At 41.9% G+C, this 21,190-nt stretch overlaps 1 protein-coding gene across 5 annotated transcripts in view; it reads right to left on the bottom strand.

Annotated features, from left to right (window-relative positions):
- Positions 1-17,732, bottom strand: part of LOC118800569 (E3 ubiquitin/ISG15 ligase TRIM25-like) — a 54,341-nt gene extending 36,609 nt beyond the window's left edge. The window contains exons 1-6 of one of the 5 annotated variants that reach the window (XM_036560835.1): positions 17,062-17,640; positions 15,278-15,373; positions 12,887-13,120; positions 12,547-12,706; positions 9,210-9,257; positions 7,441-9,065 (exon numbers count right to left, since the gene is read on the bottom strand). In XM_036560835.1, the coding sequence (XP_036416728.1) occupies positions 8,545-9,065; positions 9,210-9,257; positions 12,547-12,706; positions 12,887-13,120; positions 15,278-15,373; positions 17,062-17,640 (1,638 nt within the window). In that variant the 3' untranslated portion in view covers positions 7,441-8,544. Of the gene's footprint in view, positions 1-7,440; positions 9,066-9,209; positions 9,261-12,188; positions 12,707-12,886; positions 13,121-15,277; positions 15,374-17,061 lie in introns of those variants that run through there. The other 4 variants (XM_036560834.1, XM_036560839.1, XM_036560836.1 and 1 more) reach the window with 4 other exon arrangements.
- Between the last annotated feature and the right edge of the window lie 3,458 nt (positions 17,733-21,190).

Raw genomic sequence — 21,190 nt, 5'->3', positions numbered from 1 at the left:
CCAGCAATAACAAAATGACCAAAATCTGCAGAAATAAAAGATAACATATCTGTAAATGCATCAGTAACATTGGCATTGTACTTCAGAGGTCTGAAGACAATTACTAGTAATATTCTCTGTGCCCCTTTTTAGAACCACACAAAGATACTCAAAGGATGTGAAATCACCCAATGATAATTACTTGCACTGGAAAGAGGTAACAAATAGAGCAGCTACACCTCCACCTTTCTTGCCGACAGGTGAGAAATTTATAAAGTTAAAGTTTGGTGGAGCCGACTCGATTAATGTGGTTTCAGCACTACGTTCACTTAACCATGTTTCTGTTAAAAGCAAATCAAGCCCCTGGGCTATAATTAAACCATTAATCAAATAAGGCTCATAAAAGAGATCTACTACTGAGAAGAGCTAACTTAGTAACCTGTGCTCTTTGCTCCAGAAGCTGTGACTCACATTTTACATACTGCAGATTAGATCAATTCACATTATCTAACATGCACTCCCTGTTCTTTCTGTTTCTGATAAGTACTGGATTGGGAGAGATTACCAGCACTCAGGGTACGAGCTGGTTTTGAAAACATGTACTAGAGTATTAGAGGTTAGAAAACTAATTAAGTTAAAGGGCCCTTATCAAAAATTTAGTTTTCCTGGCTTTTTTTAAGTGTTTGATGATTATGTAAACACTGCAAAATTTCCAGCAAGTAATGTTCAGCCCATATATGGAAATATATGGCAATAAAAAAGAAATCTGTTTCGAATTAATTGTTTTTATGATGTCACAAAAAGCAACACATTCTTACTAGACCATCTATTCCACTTACAGCAGTTAGACCCCGTCCACTCCTCTGAAGTAACCGAAACAGCCTAAGGGTTAAAGAAAGGTTGAAAATGTAAAAAAGAAATACAACAGTTCATTATTTTATATAACCACACAAAGATCATCATGTTAACCTCAAGAACAATAATAAAATACATTTAATTTTAGTATATGGGCCCTTTAAAATGCTATTTTGAATATTTTAGTCATTTAATAATTCAGTAAAGGCAAAACTGCCCCTTACAATTGATATACCAATGGCAAATGAAAAGAAAAAAGCTCAATAAATGAGTGGAGAAACGCAACAAGTGCAGATCCAGACAGGTGACCTGTATTAAACAGTTAAGCTGTGAACATCCTCCCAGCTCTGCAGCTGACCTCGATTTTGGATGAAGATGATGAAGAGTGGAAGATCTGAGTGTCTCTGAAAGAGGTTCATTGTTGGAGCACAGATGGAGCTTTAGTTACAAGGACTGCGCAACTAGCCCTCAGTGTTACAGCAGGAACAGAGACCAAAGTGAGCTCTGCATTCAGATCCGTGGGATCAGTAAACAGTCTTCAGTGAGCGAGATGGTCGAGCATTAGTATGATATGTAAGAGCAGATGGTGGAGGTGACTGAGAATGTGCAGTTTACAGTAGAGCTGCAGTGCAGAAACCCCTCATTACGAAGACCATCTGAGAGGTAGAAACTGTGATGGAGGTGAGATGGAGGACAGTGATCTGGTCAGATGGGTCACCTGTTTGGATGTATATCATCCCTTACTCCTGCTTTAATCATGTAAAGCACTTTGAATTGCCTTTGTGAATTTGCGTTCTCTGGTCCTGAGTTGGTGGCACGGTGGGGCAGTGGGTAGCACTGTCACCTCACAGCAAGAATGGCCTGGGTTCGATTCCCGGCCGGGTGACCAGGGTCGTTTCTGTGTGGAGTTTGCCTGTTCTCCCCGTGTCCGTGTGGGTTTCCTCTGGGTACTCCGGTTTCCTCCCACAGTCCAAAGACATGCAGTCAGGCTGATTGGACATGCTGAATTGCCCCTAGGTGTGAGTGAGTGTGTGAATGTGTATGTCTGTCTGTCTGCCCTGCGATGGACTGGCGACCTGTCCAGGGTGTATCCTGCCTTCCGCCCAATGACAGCTGGGATAGGCTCCAGCATCCCACCGTGACCCAGAAGGATAAGCGGTTTAGATGATGGATAGCTGGATGGATGGTCCTGAGTTTGTTTCAGTCCTCAGGACAGTCACCAGCAGTTTCTTCTGTTCTCCTCTGTTTAACATCTCCTTAAAGCTGCACACTGCTCCACAGTTACCTCATCTCCATCACTCTCCTCTCTCAGACTGGAATCGGTTCATCACTCCTTCCTCCGAGGGTCTTCTACAGGGGGCGGAACCCATAAAAATGGAGCTAATCACCACCAGCTCAGTCTGCCAGCAGGAGGTTGACTATCAGAACAAGCCGGTCAGGATCATTACCCTACGTTCACAGCGGCAGCGACTTTTTGCCTATTGATGCCCAAATTGCTGATTGCTCATCGTCTGTGGGCATTTCTGAACTCGAGCGGACCGTTGGTTCCCATGGTTTCACAGGTGAGAAATCGCTTGTGTGCTTATTTTTATTTAATCTCCATGTAGGCGCAGTCAGTTAGTGAGGAAAAGAGTGTTTGGTCTTTGTGATTACGGTCTATTTGCGACGAACACACCAACGCCATTATTCCGTCTCTAGTAGGAACAGATATCAAGGAACCAAAAATGGAGCATACCATTTCACAGTGGAGGAGATAAAGTGCGTACTATGCTGCTCATTGCTCAATTCCTATTGGTAATCGCCACATCGACTTTCAGCTGCTTTGTCACATCGTGTCGCTGCCGGTGTGAATGCAGGGTTAGACAGATGTAGACGGAGCACAGCATCATCGTATGATCATCATCAGATCTTTAGAGCTGCTGAGTGTCTGGAGGTGGTGGAAAGAAATCTGCAGGGCTTGTGAGAACCTCCAGAGGACACCAGTACAGTAGATCAGTTAATATACAACATGTTATTACTGGGGAAACTGGAGATGTGGTACAGATGTGGGTACATCCTCCTTTGCACAGCTCCACATACTCTCAGTACCGTGTACTGCCTGTGTTCTGTTTGTATTTATTTTAAGTCTTTCTTATTTATTTATTGTGCTGTTTTGTCTACACTGTGTATATTGTATCATCTTGCACTTGCCTTCCTGTGTTGGTCCTGGAGGAATATTGTTTTGTTTCACTGTTTACTTGTATAGAGCTGAAATGACAATAAAGCCTGACTTGACTTGACTTGAGATCATGAAGAGTTGGATTTATCCATCAGTTTACAGTGAGAGAAAGGAAACGCAAAAGAAATCACTGTCCTGATCAGGTTTTAGCGCAGTTTGATGTAGAACTGCTTTAGCACTGGTAGCATCATACTGATTTGTGGACTGATCGTCCAGAAAATGCTGGACTGAATGAAGCTGCAGCTAAAAACATTTTTACACTGCTCATCAAAAGTTTGGAGACACTCTCCCTTCTTCTCAAATTTCAAGTTAGGTTTGAATTTCACTGTGACCTTTAGTAGGTAAATGCCAAAACTGACCAAAAAGAAATATTTAAAACAGCCAAGTAAAATAATTGAATTGTGCAGAAAGTTTTCAGCACAAAAGAAACTGCTCACTTCTGCTGAATCTAATGAAGAAGTTTTTAGTTGAAATCAGTGAGTCTAAATGGTCAGTACAGACTGACTCGTCCTGCTGTGAAATGGACTCTGAGCAACACTGCAGTTCACTCAGCTGCTTCCATTCATTCTACTGCTGCTCTACACTTTAATCCTGGAGGACGGTTGGAGCAGCTTTTTAACAGCCACTTTTCTGAGTTTGATGTTAAAGTATTTTATGAACAGCAGAAACGAAACTGATGAGACAGCTGAAGTGCAGGTTCTGCAGGAACCGCAGTGTGTTCACAGCTTCTAAGGTGAGTTGGAGCTCAGATCTGCTTTCATTTCTTTTTCTCTCTGCAGCTGCAAATGATGATAACAGCTAACAGCTAGCACAGAGAGAAAAGGAGCACCAGCAAGCTAGCATAAACCTGCAAAGTAACACAGAACAGCTCAGAATATAACATTACTGTCCAGACAAGATGGGAAAACTGCTTTGTTTCTTTATTTCATCTTTTCACAGTAGCTCATACAAGTTCATACTGCTAACGCTAACAACCAGCATGAAGAGAAAGAGAGCTAGCAAGCTAACATAAAGACTTTAAGTTGGTAAGAATAAAAAATAAAGACCAAAACAGAGCTTTATTGTCCAGCCAAGACAGCGAAATTGATTTTTTTTCTACCATATCTGACAATAACAGCTATAACTGAGACTAAACAGAGCTAGTAACTCAGAGGCTTTATGTTAGCTTACAAGCTCTGTTTAGTCTCAGTTGTAGCTGTTATTGTCAGATTTACTTTCTGATTGTAGGAGAAATTCTCTCCTGCTCTTGTTCACCACATCGATAATCCTTTCACCACTTTCTGACCTCAGCAGCTGTCCGGCTCTTCCGTTCACAGTGATGCTTTAACCAAGTGTATAAATGCTGTACACAGTAAATATGGGTCTCCTTCAGCATCATTTTCATCAAAAAAGCAAAGATAAACCAAGGAGGATTGTTAGAACAGCTAGGAAAATTGGAGACCTCAACAAAAGACACCAGATGACTGATATAACAATAATGGGATGATACTGTGTTCAGCCATACTAGAGTCCATGTTTATAGATAACAGTGTATCGTACTGTGTCAGAAACCACATCATCAAATAAATTAGCAATTACTGAACATCTTTGAGTGTGATAATTTAAGCATGCAGCTAGCACCCTGCTAATTAGGGTACATAAACTTTCATTACTTGTTAGCTTGTTAGCCTTGTAGCTCCAGTGTAAAACTAACGAAGCAATTTCAGACATTAAAATGTGTCTTGACTGATTGATCCATTTTGATGTAAGGGGGCAAAACTATAACCGTTTAATTTTTCTAATCTATCACTTTAACTCCTGAAACTGTGCCATACTGATAATGTTAATAATAGTGGTAATAAAGGACATCCCTGTTTCTTATAACTGGCTGTCCAGATTCATTAGATGTTAGACTCAGAGGAGCTGCACTCTTTATCTCATTAAAACAGGAGAAAATCAATAAGGCATTTAGACTTTCTTCATCTGGACTACGTTTAGAAGCTGGAGGATGATAGTGAGGGAGGAAAGTGAGGAAGAAGATGGAGAAGCTGTAAAGAAAGCAGCTTTTTTACCAGTTTGTTCTTTGTCTGCTCCTAAATGTTTCCATCCATCAGTAACAAAAACGGATTTGGCTCCAGAGCCGCATGTTGTTGACCCCTGGGCTAGTGTCTACCATTTTGCAAACCTGCATGCATAAAAGTGATGTATGGAGTTGTGCAATTGATTCACAGGTCCGAATGGAATTCTTTTGTGCGTAAAAGCAAACCACTAATAATGATCCCCTTCCCCAAACGAGCCCACAATAGGTCCTGGGTGCGGATTCAAGTATTCAGGACAAGTGTGAAACTGCCCTGAGAGAGCTCAGGAGAGCGAGGCAAGACTGCTGTAGAGAGGCACTGCCAAGGAAGAACATCTCACAGGAGTTCTGCACAGTGCTAATTAGATACCATCAGCTATTTGTGTTTACTTTAGAGGGTTGTTTTAGGCCTTCTGGTTCTGCCTTAAAATGAATCAGCATGCATGGTAACAGCATGAGCTGCCTAGCTGGCTAAATTTACATTATATTTTTAACAAAGTAACAATTCTAAGGAATATTGATTTAGGCATTAAAAACTTCATCACTCCAGTTTCTCCCAAAGAAGTTCAATGGAGTTCAAAGGTATTGGGTGGAGCTCCATCACTCCAGAGAACATAGTTCCCCTCCTCCTCAGCCCAGTGCAGAGGGCTTTATACCCCTCTAGTCCATATTTGGCATTGAACATGGTGACTATAGGCTCATGTTTTAATACTACTGCTACCCGCAAATATTCTGGGGAAAAAGTACCTAATCATTGATTTATCTGCTCCACCTAATGTCAAAACTCAAAGCATCAATAGTCTCATTCCTCTGGCATCCTTCTCCTTGTTTTAGAAATCACAGATGCATTTAAGGTGATGCCTTTGGATCTTTCGCAATGGCATCTATTTGGCATTAAATGGAAGGAAAATTGTATTTCTTGGTTAGACTTACCTGCAGTTGTCATTGCAGCCCAAAAATATGTGACACTTTGTAGGGGGCATTTTGCTGGATTCTTCTCAGTAGTTGTAGATTGCCTTTTGTGCTTCATCTCTTAGATAATTTTCTGCTAGCAGACTTTCCAAATTCGACTCCGGATTGATGCACAGCCACTCTACAACACATTTTTAAAAAACTAGGTGCCCCCTAGCCAAGGAAAAAACAATAGGCCTGCTCAAATCTATAGGTTTTAGGCCTCTCTTTGGATAGCAACCTGATGCTTCCCTGCCTCTTGATGAATTAAATTGCATCAGAATGGTTATGAGAAAGGCACCTGAGGCAGTAGTTACATCAAAACAAGAACTGCTTTCTTTGCTTGGGCATCTTACTTTTGCTGTGAGTGTTACTCCCCAGGGATGCTCTTTTATATCCAGGCTTCTAGACTTTGCAAAATCTATAGTCTCCATGAAATGATGAGCTGCAATTGTGGTCTCTTTTGTGCAATGATTGGAATCACACCTTTTTTTTATAATGACACTTTGGAAAATTCAGCAGATGTTAAGTTGTTTACAGATTAAGCCCCGTCCATTGGTTTTGGGGTTGTTTTCAATAATAAGTGGTTCACTGATGTATAGCCAAAAGAACTGTCATCCTTGCCAGCTAATGTTTCTACTGCTTTGATGGAATTGTACCCAATTGTTATAGTTTTTTTCTGTGGGGTAAACACTGGTATAGGAAAAAATTCTGTTTTTCGTGATAATGAGGCAATTTTTAATATCACTAGCAAAGGAAGCTCCTCAGTTCCCTGTATTAACAGATGCCAGTCATGCTTCCTCCAGGATGCTACATGGCTCATTCTTTTCACATAGGAGCAGCAACATCATCATTAGCTCCCATGCTCACACACTCATGGACAGATGGTCATCATCTGCTTTCGAAAGACCCGAAGCTTAAGCCATCCTCAATGCACAAAAAGCCATGAATCCTCTGTAATCTGCTACCTTATTCAAGGTTGTAGTGTAGCTGCTAGGCTGGGTATAACTCAGTAGCTATGTTACCTCAACTAGCATCAATTAGCCTCACCCTTGCCAACTAGTATAGTTGTCTTTGCCACTAGTTGCGCAGCAGCTCCTCCTGCTGGCGGTTCTTTCTGCTGCTGTCTCTGCCTTAGTCTTTCTGTGCATGCGTATGGAAGGGCAGGGTCATCTTAGATCAGAGTCATACCACCAAATCTAACTACTGCAAATGAAAAAATGTGTTTCTGACCGAACGGCATTATATCCACAGATATACTTTTAGAAGATTAAATCAACCTTAGCATTAGCTGTATTATATTGTCAGAAGGTGGAATTAGGATTAGCTTAATTGTACTGTAGCATCATGGCCAAGAAGGAGACAAAGGAGAGGCCATGATTTCTGCTTTGAGAAGTGCTCTTTATTAACACAAGTAGCAAAGGCACATAAATGTCAGAGAAAACAGAAGGGAACACAAACTCCAACCCAGAAAGAAATATTAACAACAACAAATACCATTTAACGTTCTTTACATGGAAAGGAACAGGGTGCGCGGCACTGTTCCTACATTCCACACCTTTAGGGCCCCCTCTGCAAACTGGAGCAAGTGGCAGCCACCACAACATCATATTGTCACAAGGTGAAACTAGCATTATCTTTAGCTGTTATACTGTAAGAAAATAAAATTAGTGTTAGTTTAACTGCATTATACAGTCAGAAGGTAAAATTAGCATTAGATTTAGCTGTGTCATATTGACAGAAAATAAAATTAGCATTAAATTTAGTTGTGTCATATTGACAGAAGGTAAAATTAGCATTAGATTTAGCTGTGTCATATTGACAGAAAATAAAATTAGCATTAAATTTAGTTGTGTCATATTGACAGAAAATAAAATTAGCATTAAATTTAGTTGTGTCATATTGACAGAAGGTAACATTAGCATTAGATTTAACTGTTTCATAATGTCAAAAGGTAAAATTAGCTTTAGTTTTATTGTACTTCCGAAAGGTGAAATTAGCATTAGCTTTAGATATATTATCTCCTGCTGTAGATTCTATAAGCATGTCTATGAAAGATGTATGAGTTGTTTTTTATTTTAGCTATTCATTTTAGCATATCATTATCTTAGCTTTAGCTGTATTATCCCCTGTTGTAGATTCTATAAGCAAGTTTTTGAATGATGTATGAGCCTTCAGCTACAGTTCAGATCTCCAGTAAATCACACACACACACTCATTAACCGTTAAATGATCAGATGAAGCAGAACTCTTTTACACTGTTGTTCATGTCATTACTGAATAATGCTCCTGAAGGTCTGTTTAAACCAGGTAAAGATCAGATTTATAATGTAGTGGAAGACGTTAATTACTATTTTACTGAGATTATGAGAGGTTAATTACTATTGATAGATTGATCAAATATAATTAGGTGAGGAAAAAAGGATAATAAGAGCAGACACTTAGTCAAACAGGCCTCACAAACCATCAGCCATTATCACCATCATCACTGTTTATCACACAATCTCAGAGTTGATCCATCACCAACCCAGAATCCAGCGTAGAGAGGCCGAGTGAATGTATAGTGGACTGTATGTAGGAGGGTCATTGTGTCAGAGACGCTGTAGAAGGACAGAGTTCCTGCACTGTGATCCACATAAACTCCTATTCTGAAAGACGGAGGTGCTGGGAGCTCAGTCCAAATGTACCTGTGCCAGAAAGTAAGAGAGGAAGAACACCAAAGACTCCAGGAATGATTGTTACGTCCAAACCACCACTCATTACCCATTATTTTCCTGCTTATCTCTTTATATGACACCGAAATCTCCACCTCTCCACTCCACTCAACCTCCCAGTAACAGCGTCCACTCAGACTTTCCACACTCAACACCTGAGACCTGCAGTCAAATCTCTCTGGATGGGCAGAGTAATGCTGGTCTTCATCACTCCTCTTCACAGCTCTGTTCTCATCAGACAGAATGAGGTGGTGATGTGTTGTGTTAGGATCCAGAGTCAGCTGACAGAAATCTAAATAAAATTAAAATAAAGACAATAAGCATTTTGTTGGAATCTACTTATTTTAAGAAAAAACATTTTATTTGTTGTGTTTGTTTCCAGCTTTAAACATCTTTACATGAGTACTTCAGAAGCTGCCTAAAGGCTCACACTTACACTGTAGAAAATCTTCTCTGCTCTTTGGTTCTGGGAGTGATGAAAGAACTGCTGCCATTGTGGAGACACAAGGATATGTAGGATCAAATCAATGAAACAAAATAGGATGGAATAGAAGAGAATGACACTAGACCATAAGTAATATACATAATATATTTAAAAACAAACTTTTACAATCATTTTATTAGGTCCACCTACCTGCTATCTACACTCTTTGTACATTTTACTGCAGGAGTGTCCAGTATGATCCACAAAGGGCTGCAGGTTTTCTTTGCAGTCCAGCAGGAGCTGAGCTTCTGATCAGTCTTCTAAGAGTGGATCATGTGAGCTCCTGCTCGATTGGAATGAAGATCTACTGTAATGTGTCCTAACAGGCCAGCCGGCTAAGCTCTCCGCACAGCCTTAAGCACTCCATCAGCAATTCAAACCTAACGCTCTGCTTCTCCTGAGTATTAACACCAGGATCTCATTTTCCTGCTCATCACCCCAGATATATATAGACTCATGCCTCACTCAGTCCCTTGTGCAGCATTGCACCTATCCATGTGCCTTCTGACCATTGCTGACCATGAAACTGTGCCATTGACCTGTTGTCAAGGGCCACTCCCTTGCACGTCTACCCTTTTGTCCATCAAAGATGAGTGAGTATTCATCCAGTTCACTGTTTGGCAGGGGTCATCAAGCCATCCATGTCTCATGCCTGTGCTAGATTCTTTTTTGTTGCCAAGAAGGACAGAGAGTTGAGACCATGTAAAGACATCTATGGACTTAATCGAGTCACAAAAAAGTTTCACTACTCCCTGGGTGCCAGCCACAGTGGAGCAATTGCATGGAACATGCCTGTTTACTCAGCTAGACCTGAAGATCGCTTACAACCTTGTACGTATTCAAGAAGGGGAGGAGTGGAAGAGAGCCTTCTCTACAACCAGTGGCCAGTGAGAGTACTGGGTCATGCTATATGTTTTGGCCAACACATCAGCTGTGTTCCAGTCTGTAGTCAATGAGATGCTCCATGACATGCTCTACAGGTATATGATAGTGTAAATAGATGACATCCTGGTGTATTCTTGAAGCCTGGATGAGCACATAAGTCATGTGAGTTCAGTTATGTGAGTTTTGGCAAGATTACTAGAACACAGCCTGTGTGTTAAAGCTTGTTAAAGAGAAGTGAGAGTTCCACCAATCCTCTGTCTTCTTTCTAGGATATGTAATTTCAGTAGAAGGTGCAGTTCAAGCAGGATTGGCCTTGTCCCCAGTCGGTTAAGGATTTTCAGAGGTTCTTGGGTTTCACTACCAACATTTTATCTGGAACTTAAGCACAGTCACTGGGTACTCTTCAGGGAGTATGCTGACTCTTCTGGTCACCTGCTACAGACAAGCCAGTCACCTCTCTAAAAAACAAGTTCACCACAGCACCTATCCTTCACCAACTGGACTCATTGTTACCCTTCATTGTTGAGATGGATGCATCAGAGATTGGAGTGGGAGCCATGTTGTCATTGTGTTAGGGAGTTCCTCCCTAAAATGAGTAATTTGTTACTCATTGTATTCTATTCCAAGAAGCTCTCTCCAGCGGAGAGGAATTATGACACGGGGAATCAAGAACTCCTGTCCATAAAACTGGCTCTTGAGGAGTGGTGTCATTTGTTGGAATGGGCCTTTCATCCATTCCACAGAGCACCGCAACCTGGAATACATCAGGAGGGTCCAATGCCCATCTCCTTGCCAAGCCAGGTGAATTCTCTTTTTCATTAGGTCTTTACAGACCTGAATCCAAGAATGGTACAGCAGATACACTCGCCAGAATCCATCACTCAGGCTCTGTTACTAACAAGAACCAACCCATCATTGACCCCCCCAGTTTGGTCTCTCTAGTTCTCTGGAAAATTGACCAAGAGATCGCCACTGCGGCGGTAGCTGACCCCCGGACCCAGTGACAAGCTGTACATTTCAGAAGTTGTAAGCTTGTAACATGGGTTCACATGTCAATTGCTAATGGCCTTGCAGGTATAACTATGACAGCTCAGCTCCTCACTGATTGTATTGGTGGTCTAATCTTTATGCTGATGTTCAGAAACTTAGTACATCATGTTCAGTTTGTGCCTGATTCAAGGTCCCCAGACCAATACCAGCAAGGAAGCTTCAACCTCTTCCTGTACCACACCAACCCTGGACACACCTCTTGGTGGACCTTGTCACAGACCTTTTTAGAATCTAAAGTTAATACAACCATACTAGTGGTGGTGGATCAGTTCTTTAAAAGAATGATCCCTGTCCCAGCACTCCCTATGGCTCAACCGACAGCTGAGGCTCTATTCCAGCAAGTCTTCCACTGCCACATTCTACCAGAGTACAGTGTCTCTAACTAGGGTCCTCAGTTTACTTTCCAGATATGGGAGGCATTCGTGGAGAGATTGGGGATGTCGTTACCTCAGGACATCATCCCAAAGCTAATGGCCAGGTGGAGAGACTGAACCAGCAACTTGGGCGGTATCTGTGCAGTCATGTGCAGACTGTCAGGGGGGATTGATGTAGGTTCCTCCCCTGGGCTGAATATGTCCAGAACTCCCTGGTGCATTTTTCTTCAGGACTCACCCCTTTCCCTGGACCCCAGCTTGCGAGGATTACCTGCAGCAGAAGAGTGGTTTTGCCGGACAGCTCCCATCTCACACATTATCTCAGGAGTGCGCACCCAGCGCTCCACCTTGCCCGATGTACTAACACCTGGATCTCATTTCCCTGCTCATTACCACAGATATATATAGACACACCCCTCACCATTACCTTCTGCAGCATTACACCTATCCATGTACTCTCGCTCCACCTTTCCACATTATTTCTCCAGTCTATGTAATTGCTCCTTGTTAGCCTTTGCCTTTGTTGTTTGAATTTATGCTGTCATTTTATTTTTAGCTTTCGTGCTTGTTTTCTTACTCTTCCTTTGTTTACTTCCAGGTTTGTGGTTGATAGTTTTTTTTGTTTTTCTGCTCTTTGTTGTGTCTTGTTGGCTTGTTCCTGTGTTTCAGTTTGCTGTATTGTATTTTCTTAGCCATTGTAAATAAACTGCTAAATTGTCCCTCCCTATCAGTCATGCATTCCGTATTATACCTACAGCCGTTCTGGCCCTTTATGGATCAGACTGAAAACTCCTGACTTATTATTTACAGATGGACTTTTTAGTTCTACGCTTACAAACTATAGTCCATCTATTTCTTTGCATCGGTGGTTCATCAGCAGTCAGGACCCCCACAGGGCCACACTGAATTGGTATTATTTACTTAGTGGATCATCTTCAGCATTGAGCTAAACAAGACAGCCAGCAGGAAGCTCCTCTTACCTTGTAGAGGGATTTTACTGAACTCCTCTCTGCAGAACTCCTCTAGTCTCTCCTTCAGATCAGAGAGAGCGCTCCTCACTCCATCAAATGAGAGATGCTGATGGACAGAGATGCTGGAGGAGTCCTCAGATCCAGAAGAGATGCTCAGAGACTGGAAACTCTACACAGAGAAAAACAGAATGGAGAAAAAGAGGAATGAAGCAGCTCAGACCAAATCAGACTAAAGATGAGCGAGTGATCAGACAGAGCTCTGTTTATTACTGTCTTTATGAACTTTAGCTGAGAGGAGTTTGATGAAGTTGATGATGAACAGGTTCCTCTGTAGATCAGTGATTGTTACCTGGAGGAAATGGATGTGATCCTCTGTGAGTGAAAGCTGCTCCAGCTCAGTGTTTCTCCTCTTTAGATCAGCGATCTCCTGCTCCAGTTTCTCCAGGAGTTCTTCAGCTGCACTCAGTTCAGCCTCCTCCTGAGCTCTGATCAGCTCTGTTAGCTCAGAGCGCTTTTTCTCAATGGAGCAGATCAGTTCAGTACAGATCCTCTCAGTGTCCTCCACTGCTGTCTGAGCACAGCGCTGTTAGAGCACATATAGAGCTTAAATTAAATGAATACTTCATTAAAACATGTCAATTACACACTTTAACCCTTATAATAAATGTACTCCATCAATTATAACATGTTTAGTGTTTGAAGTTTGTTTTCACAGTTTAACACTGGAGCTAAGAAGCTAAGGTAGGTAAGAAGTGGTGTAAAAATACTCATGAGTAAAGCTTGAATAAAAATGGATATATATTTTATTTTATTCTGTATTTTATCCTGTATTTTCTGTGAGTAAAAAGACCCTCAATTAAACAGTACTGGAGTAAACATTTGAAAGTATCTGCTTTCAAAGGTAAACCAGCAAAAACTGCAAATTCTGTGCAGTTGAGATTCAGACTTGCAGATCTTCTCTTCATTTAGCACCAATGGTACTTTTCCATGATATCTTCTGTTATAAATCTAGGGATATACTGATGGAAATAATGCTGTTTTTTAAAAACGTAACCCAGATAGCACATTTACTATGGCCCAAACCTGGATGGAGGATTTAAGTGCTGCCCACATACCACATGGAGTGATGGCACAGGAGTGGGCCAGATGTGGTTGCCAGAACCCAGCCTGTTTACTGCCATTAGAGGGCCACATCTCAGCCACCTGTAAAACACCACTGCCAGAACTGTCCCACCACTCAAAACCTCTAGTGCAAAAACCAGACCATGAAGCTCAGGGAGAGGATATGCTTTACATTCTTGGACTACCAGCTGAAGATGGCTGTAGTGTTCATGGGATTTGAGCTCATGATCTCCCGAGGATGGGGTAAATTCCTAGCCCATTGGACTACTCAAGTATTTCTGTTTGAAAGTTTACACGTCCACAATGTTTCCTACACAATGAAAAAGATTTGTTTAATTTAAAATATGTAACGTGCCTGGCAGAAAAGTTTAAGTTCATTGAACATCAGACTATTAGACTTGTTGTTCTATTAACTTACTAGTTGATGTTCAAACAACACCAAATTTTAAGCAGCCACAAATCATTTTAAACTAAGTATGAATTAAACTGCAAACTAGAATATGTAATAGTGTTCCTAGTACTGAGGCAGACTGTGTTGGACTAACTAAAATTAGCATTTTAACCCAACATTCTACTTTGTTGAAATAACAAACAAAATGTTACAAAGGCTAAAATGTTTTAGGTTATATATATGGTCAAGATGTAAATCTAAACTATACTCTGCCATAATCCTGTTAATCACTGTTGAAAACATAAATGATTGTTATGTAGCTCATGTTAGCATGGGTAATCTTTGCTAGGAGTGACACAGATCTGTTCTGAGACATGTTGCCCACTTTTGGTTCACCTGTAGTTTGCAGTTTAATATTCTAGTTCGCAGTTTAGTGGCGAACATGGGCCGGCAGTGCCATGACTTTTTCAGAGATGGCCCACATCCACATGTTGTCTGGGGAGTGTTTAAATGTAGTGAACAGCTATGGTAAGTTTATAAAACTTAGCTTGTGTTCCCCAGTTCAAAGAGTAATAACTAAACTCAGATATTGTCTACAGAAATTGTATGTGATCAATTATGAGTGGCATGTTTATACTGATCTAATAGTCAACACAGATATTTGCTTGTTATTCACAGTGATAAAACACAGAAACGTGGACTGACAAATGCTCTCTGGTTTGCCATTCAAGCCATGATGCTCATGGATTAAAACTGCCTTTAGGAGAGCTGGAGAAGAAAGAGGAGTTTTTCCACAAGAAAAATCTCCACCAGCTGAGAAAATGAGGATGTGTTTGACTTTAAGTCAGCAACAACCATAAAACAGAGAATATTTGATAGATAGCAAATGGACTGGTATAACTTACTGTTATCTATGAAAATGGTACAGAAACACAGACGAAAGTAAGACTTCTGGACGGCTGCTACTGCTTTCAGCTATGCTAACACACTTTTACGTGCTAACTGGTAGAATACAGTATCAGCTTGTTAGCTACATTAGCCTCGTAGCTCCAGTGCTGAACCTTCAGAACCACCAAACATGTCTTGTGTGCTGGACTCCATTTGGTGTAATGGGAGGAGAAAGTGTGTGAATTTAATCCCAGAGTGTCCAACACTGAGCTCCTCACTGTCTGACTGGAGGAGAACCTGACTGAGCTCTGAAATATCCAATCTCTGCTCAGTCCTCACCTTAAGAGTGTTCACAGCCTGTTCCAGCTCCTGCAGCTTCTTCTGTTTCTCCTGGATCATCTGCTGGACTTCTCTCTGCATCTCCTCCAGCTCCCTCTGTCAACAAACACACTGTATGATTGGGAATTATCTCCTATATTTGTATAATTGTTAAAAACAGGTAATTGCAGAGACATTATGAAGGAATATAGTTCTCTTGTAAATAAAAAAAATGGGAAAGCTTGTAATGTTCAGCATGGCATCTGTTTATGGTTACATCCCACCATTTTAGAAAAAGAGCCAACTGGCTTACTGGAAAAGCAGTAACTGGGAAAAGCTCCCTCTTATTGGGGTGTCACCAAGTTGGCCATCGAGTAAACAGTCTTACCTATAAGGACTTGTTTGTGTTATTGTGTGTCAGAGATGTGGGTATTTTCTGTGTGTGGGGTTCACCAGTAGTGTAAACTGTGTGGTTAGTGGTGACCCCCCTGTGGGTTCAGCATTATGTGCCTGTTCCTGCTTGTTGTTTATTAAAAAGCTGTTCTTGGATCAGGAGCTTAAGGCAGAGATGGTGTGCCCTGTGGCCCCAAGTGAGCCACATCACAGTGACTAGTATACTGCTGATGCAGGAAAAGGGGGCATCACCCCAAGCAATGCTGCAAGCCTAAGCCAGTGGAGAAACAGGTCAGAGCTGAGTACATGAGTTTTTGCTCATACCTATATGGCAGGCATGCATCTTCGCCCACCCACATTCCCCTGTGGGTTCAGAGTTATGTATGTGCCTGTTTCTGCCTGTTGTTCATTAAAAAGCTGTTTTCTGATCAGAATCATGGCTTCAGTTGATTCTTCTTCTTCACTGTTATAATATTGTAGTATGTTTAAGAAGTGCTTTACATGTTAATTTTAGGTTATGGGTTCTGAAAAGTTTATTCATGGGGTCATTCTGCTAAGGACTATCATTCTGAGGGGTGGGGCTAGGTTGTCCAGCGAGTATGTAAGAGCAGCAAGAACTGAGAGCAGTCAGGAGCTGAGAGCTGAGAAAATCAGACATGAGCTGAGGCTAGAACAACTGTTTGAAAAAAGATGAGGTTATGTATGGCTTGGCTGTGGCCAACAACAATTGGTTAATAAAGTACTACAACTTTTGTGAAAGCTGTGTCTCTTTTAATAGCGTGAAACATTACCACATTATTATAGAAAATTTAATTTATTTCTAGACATTTATTAAAGCATTGAAACAAGCAAAATTATCTGTCAGTTTAGTGAAAATTTCACTTGATAAAAATTATTAATCAAATAGAAAAATTTTACAAGACAAAACAGATTTGAGAATGAGTAATATTTTATATATTCACTAGATTTCAAATCATTTCATTTGCCAAGATATCATTTTTTACAGTGTAATAGAGCAAACGTTCACAGAACATAATTTTAAAACTATTTGGCTTAGAAAGTTTCTCCTTACATTGTTTCATGGAAATCCAGAACATGAGCAGACATGCTGTCGGTGAGTCAGTGTGGAGTGATTCAGTAGTGAAGTTCACTGTTGTTTTACAGAGCTTTCACACCATCATGTGAGCACTATAAGGCTGAAGATGGTGTTGGCTGGTAAAACATTCACAGACTGCTCTGACTTTATTACTATTGCTGAGGAAGAAAGAGTTTATTCAACACTTCCTCATCCACAACACTTTACACACATTCTTTACACACAAACCCCATTAAACTCAAGAACTGAGACAGTTTAAATCCTTCAGCTGATGCAGTTTAGCTTCATTTAGATCCAGAAGGTCTGTAGTTCTCACCTGTTTCTGGGGTCTTTCTGCTGCAGCTGAGACTGTATCGTGGCCTTTGTGTTTCTCTAATGTACACAAATAGCAGATGCAGCTTCGGTCAGTGCGACAGTAGATCTTCATCATTTCATCATGTTGAGAGCAGATCTTCTCTTGTAGTCGTGTGGACACTTTGACCAGCTTGTGCTTTTTTAAAGCAGGTATTTCACTGTGATTTTTAATGTGATCTTCACAAAAGGAGGCCAGACACGTCAGACAGGATTTTGCAGCTTTGCGTTTCCTCCCAGTGCAGAAATCACACTCCACATCTCCAGATCCAGCAGGAGGAGCAGCTCGGACTTCTGTCTTCTTCAGTTTCTCCGACATTTCAGCGATAAAGTAGTTTCTGCGTAGAACAGGCCTCGGAGTGAAGGTCTCTCTGCACTGGGGGCAGCTGTAGAGCCCCCTCTGATCCTCCTGATCCCAGCAGCTATTAATGCACACCATGCAGAAACTGTGTCCACAGGGAACGGTCACTGGATCCTTCAGCAGATCCAGACAGACTGGACAGCTGAACTGGTCCTGATCTACTGAAATACTGGCCTCTGCCATTCTCCTGACCGTCTACGCTGAGAGAGAGAGAGAGAGAGAGATAGAGAGAAGCACTCTGAGATCAGTTTCGTTTTCTCTGAACTACGTGCAAGTCACTTCCTGGTTTATCTGTTGGTTAAAGTGCCAGAGAGGGGGGAGGAGAAAAAGAGAAGGAGGAGAAGGAGAAAACCTCTGTTTGATGGATATATATATATATATATATATATATATATATATATATATATATATATATATATGAAGGAAATTTTGAGCATCAGTCTTGGCTTCCATGATGTCAGTAGGAAATCTAGATGCAGATATAAACAAAGATGGTAATGACCATCTGTTAAGACTCCAAAATAACCTGGTAAAGTGGTTTGGGAGGCTTTTCATGCACTGGTAGCCAAATCTTTGATTTGTCTGACAAAAAGAAAGCCCTGAAGCTGATGCTTTGTTTGACTGATATGCATTAGATTGCCTACTATTGCTAGATCTTAGCAAGATATCTGATTACAGAGCCTTTGCCAGGGTGTTCTGGAGGCATTTTGGGCAGTGCTTCTGGCCTGAGTTTCTCAGATCTGAGTTTTGTAACTACCGAAGACAGACAGGGAAACCGGTAATAGTCTTGATCCGAAGATTGGCAGTACCTGCTGCCACAGATTGGCACAGGGCTTCCAGTGCTGAATGTGTGGCCAGCTGGGACATCACATTACTGATTATTTGACCAAAGGGTCCAGAGGCTGAGGCTGTCATTGATTCAGTTTGTTTGGTTTCCCTCAGTCCATTCATAGTAACCACGGTTGCAGCAAGAGTGATTCTCATGTAGCTGACAGTAGCTAGCCATATCATTCTTATCATCTTGACAGATGCATGTCATGTAATATTTGTGACTCATCAATCAAAATTAATGTCTTCTACTCTCTTTTATGTTTGCAAAGAGACAGGCTGTTTTGTATCAGGATGTTTTGGTTACTCCTTACATGTCAGGACTAGCTAGTTGATAAGGGTCGCAATAAACTTTCCAAGGTGGCACCCACCATGGCAGACATCTTTGCGTCATCCTCCCAACACCATTATTTCTTATTTATTTTAGCAGTAGTCTTTATCTTAAATGTACAGTTCACATATACAACAGTAAGATACAGTACTCCTAGATATTGGTTAAGTTCACCATGAACTAACAGAAATGAACTAATTAAATGAAATAACAGAGACGTCTGCATCTGCATCTGTGTGAACAAAAGGTGGTGTTCAGACATACAGACTTCCGAAAAACACTGTTCAGTTTACATAGAACTGTTAATGGTGAAGTGCAGATCCTTTTATCTGCCGAGGGAGTGCAATGTTTATACTGGCTGTTTACATTTTAGGCTCTGAGGAGGACAGACTCACAGAAGACAGATGCCCCAGACAGCATTCCTGAGGGTGTGCTCAGGATTTGCTCATCAGAGCTGGCTGAAGTGTTTGCAGACATATTCAATTTGTTCCCATGCAAGCTTGTGTGGCCACCTGCTTCAAGTCCACCAGCATTGTGCCCCTCCCCAAGAAAAGCACAGTGACCTGTCTAAATGACTTAAATGGTCATCCTAATGCACCCACTCCAATTGTGATGAAGTGTTCTGATAGAATAGTCATGACTTACATCCAGGAGACCATTCCAGACACCTTGCAATTTACAAATGATCAGAACCGGTCCACCAATGACACAGTCAGCACTGCAATTCACACAGTCCCCACACACCCGGAGAGCTAGGACACCTGTGTTAAAGTGCTGTCTTTTAACTACAGCACAGCATTCAACTCGGTCATCCCACACAAACTCTCTAAGTGAGAAGGGAGGAGCTGTACACATCATTATACATAGGTGAGACAAAGGTGGTGAGGGGGTGAAAAACTTTAAATTCTTTGGTGTTCACATCAGTAAGGATCTCATCTGGTCTCACAACACACATCAAAGCATCAAGAACGTCCAGCAAGACTGTACTTTCTAAGAAGGATGTGGAAATGTGCTATGCCAGCCAAAATTCTCAGCAGCTTCTACACGTGTATGATTGAGAGTGCCCATACGAGCTCCATTGCCATCTGGTATGGAAATTGTGCTGCTCCAGACAGGAAGGCTCTCCAGCATGTGTTCAAAACTGCACAATCCATTTCAGGAGCAGCCTTGCCTCACTACAAGACATTTACCACACCAGGGTCATCAAGAGGGCACTCAACAGGACACATCCCCAACACAGACTCTTCGCACTTCTACCATCAGGCAGACGCTACAGGAGTGTGAAGTCCGGGACAACTAGACTGACAAAAAGTTTCTAACCATAGGCCAACAGGCTTGTAAATGATTCTTTCGCACACTGCCCCTTCCCATCACTCTGACTGGTTGAACTCTGGTTAACACACACACACATACATATCATTCATTAAACTCCACTGAACTCTACATACACACATACATTTATTGCTGCTTTTATTGCGTTATTTATAATAAGCCAGTAGTAGAGAAAGTATAGAATCCCAGACAACGCTGAGAAGCATAAAATCCCAGACAACCCTGTCCCACACAACTTCATCCAGCTCATTCTGAGGGACCCTGAGCTGTTCCCAGGCCAACTTAGAGATACAGTCCCTCCAGCGGGTCCTAGAAACCTCAGCAGGCCCTAGAAACCTCAGGGTCTTGTCTCAGTAGGCCATGCCTGGTAAACCTCCAACGGGAGGTGGCCAGGGGGCATCCTAATCAGATGCCCAAATTACCTCAACTGACTTTTCTCAATATGGAGTAGTGGCTCTACTTTCAGCTCCTCCTAGGTGACAAAGCTCCTCACCTTATAAAGTATAATGTAGGATGCCACCCTGGAAAGAAAGCTCATTTCTATCACTTGAATCTACAATCTTATTCTTTCAGTCATTATCCAAAGCTCATTACCATAGATGAAGATTGGGCTGTAGACTGACAAGTAAACAGAGAGCTTTGCCTTATGGCTCAGCTCTCTCTTCACCACTACAATCCAGTACAGCAACCACATTCCTGCTAGCGCCTGTCCCAGCCTGCAGCCGATCTCACGATCCCTCTTCCCATCACTCACGAACAAGACCCCGAGCAGGTCCATTCCCCTTACCTGGAGTAGGCATGCCGTCTTTTTCTGGACTAGAACCATGGACTCAGACTTGGAGGTGCTGATCTGCATACCAACCACTGTACACTCACCTGTAAGCCGCTCCAATGAGCACTGGAAGTGTCCATGTGATGGAGCCAAAAGTACATCATCTGCAGAAAGCAGAGGTGCCACCCTCCGGCCACCACACATAATGTTCTCCTGACCTCAGCTATGACTTGACACTCTGTCCATGAATATCATGTACAGGAGTGGACACAAGGCACAACCTTGGTGGAGTCTAACAGAGTAGTGGCCCTCACACCCCATACTCTCGGAGGACCTGCCTTTTTTGGCCATCAGTACCTGTCTGCTGAGTTGAGAGTCCTCCAGGCCAGCCAGTCTCTAAAGGCCTCTTTCTTCAGCTTGACGGCCTCCCTTACCACTGATGTCCACCAGGGGGTTCTTGGGGTGCCACC

This window comes from Colossoma macropomum, unplaced genomic scaffold (assembly GCF_904425465.1).
Source record: "Colossoma macropomum unplaced genomic scaffold, Colossoma_macropomum, whole genome shotgun sequence".
NCBI classification, from domain to species: domain Eukaryota; kingdom Metazoa; phylum Chordata; class Actinopteri; order Characiformes; family Serrasalmidae; genus Colossoma; species Colossoma macropomum.
This window is presented reverse-complemented; position numbering and strand designations above follow the sequence as displayed.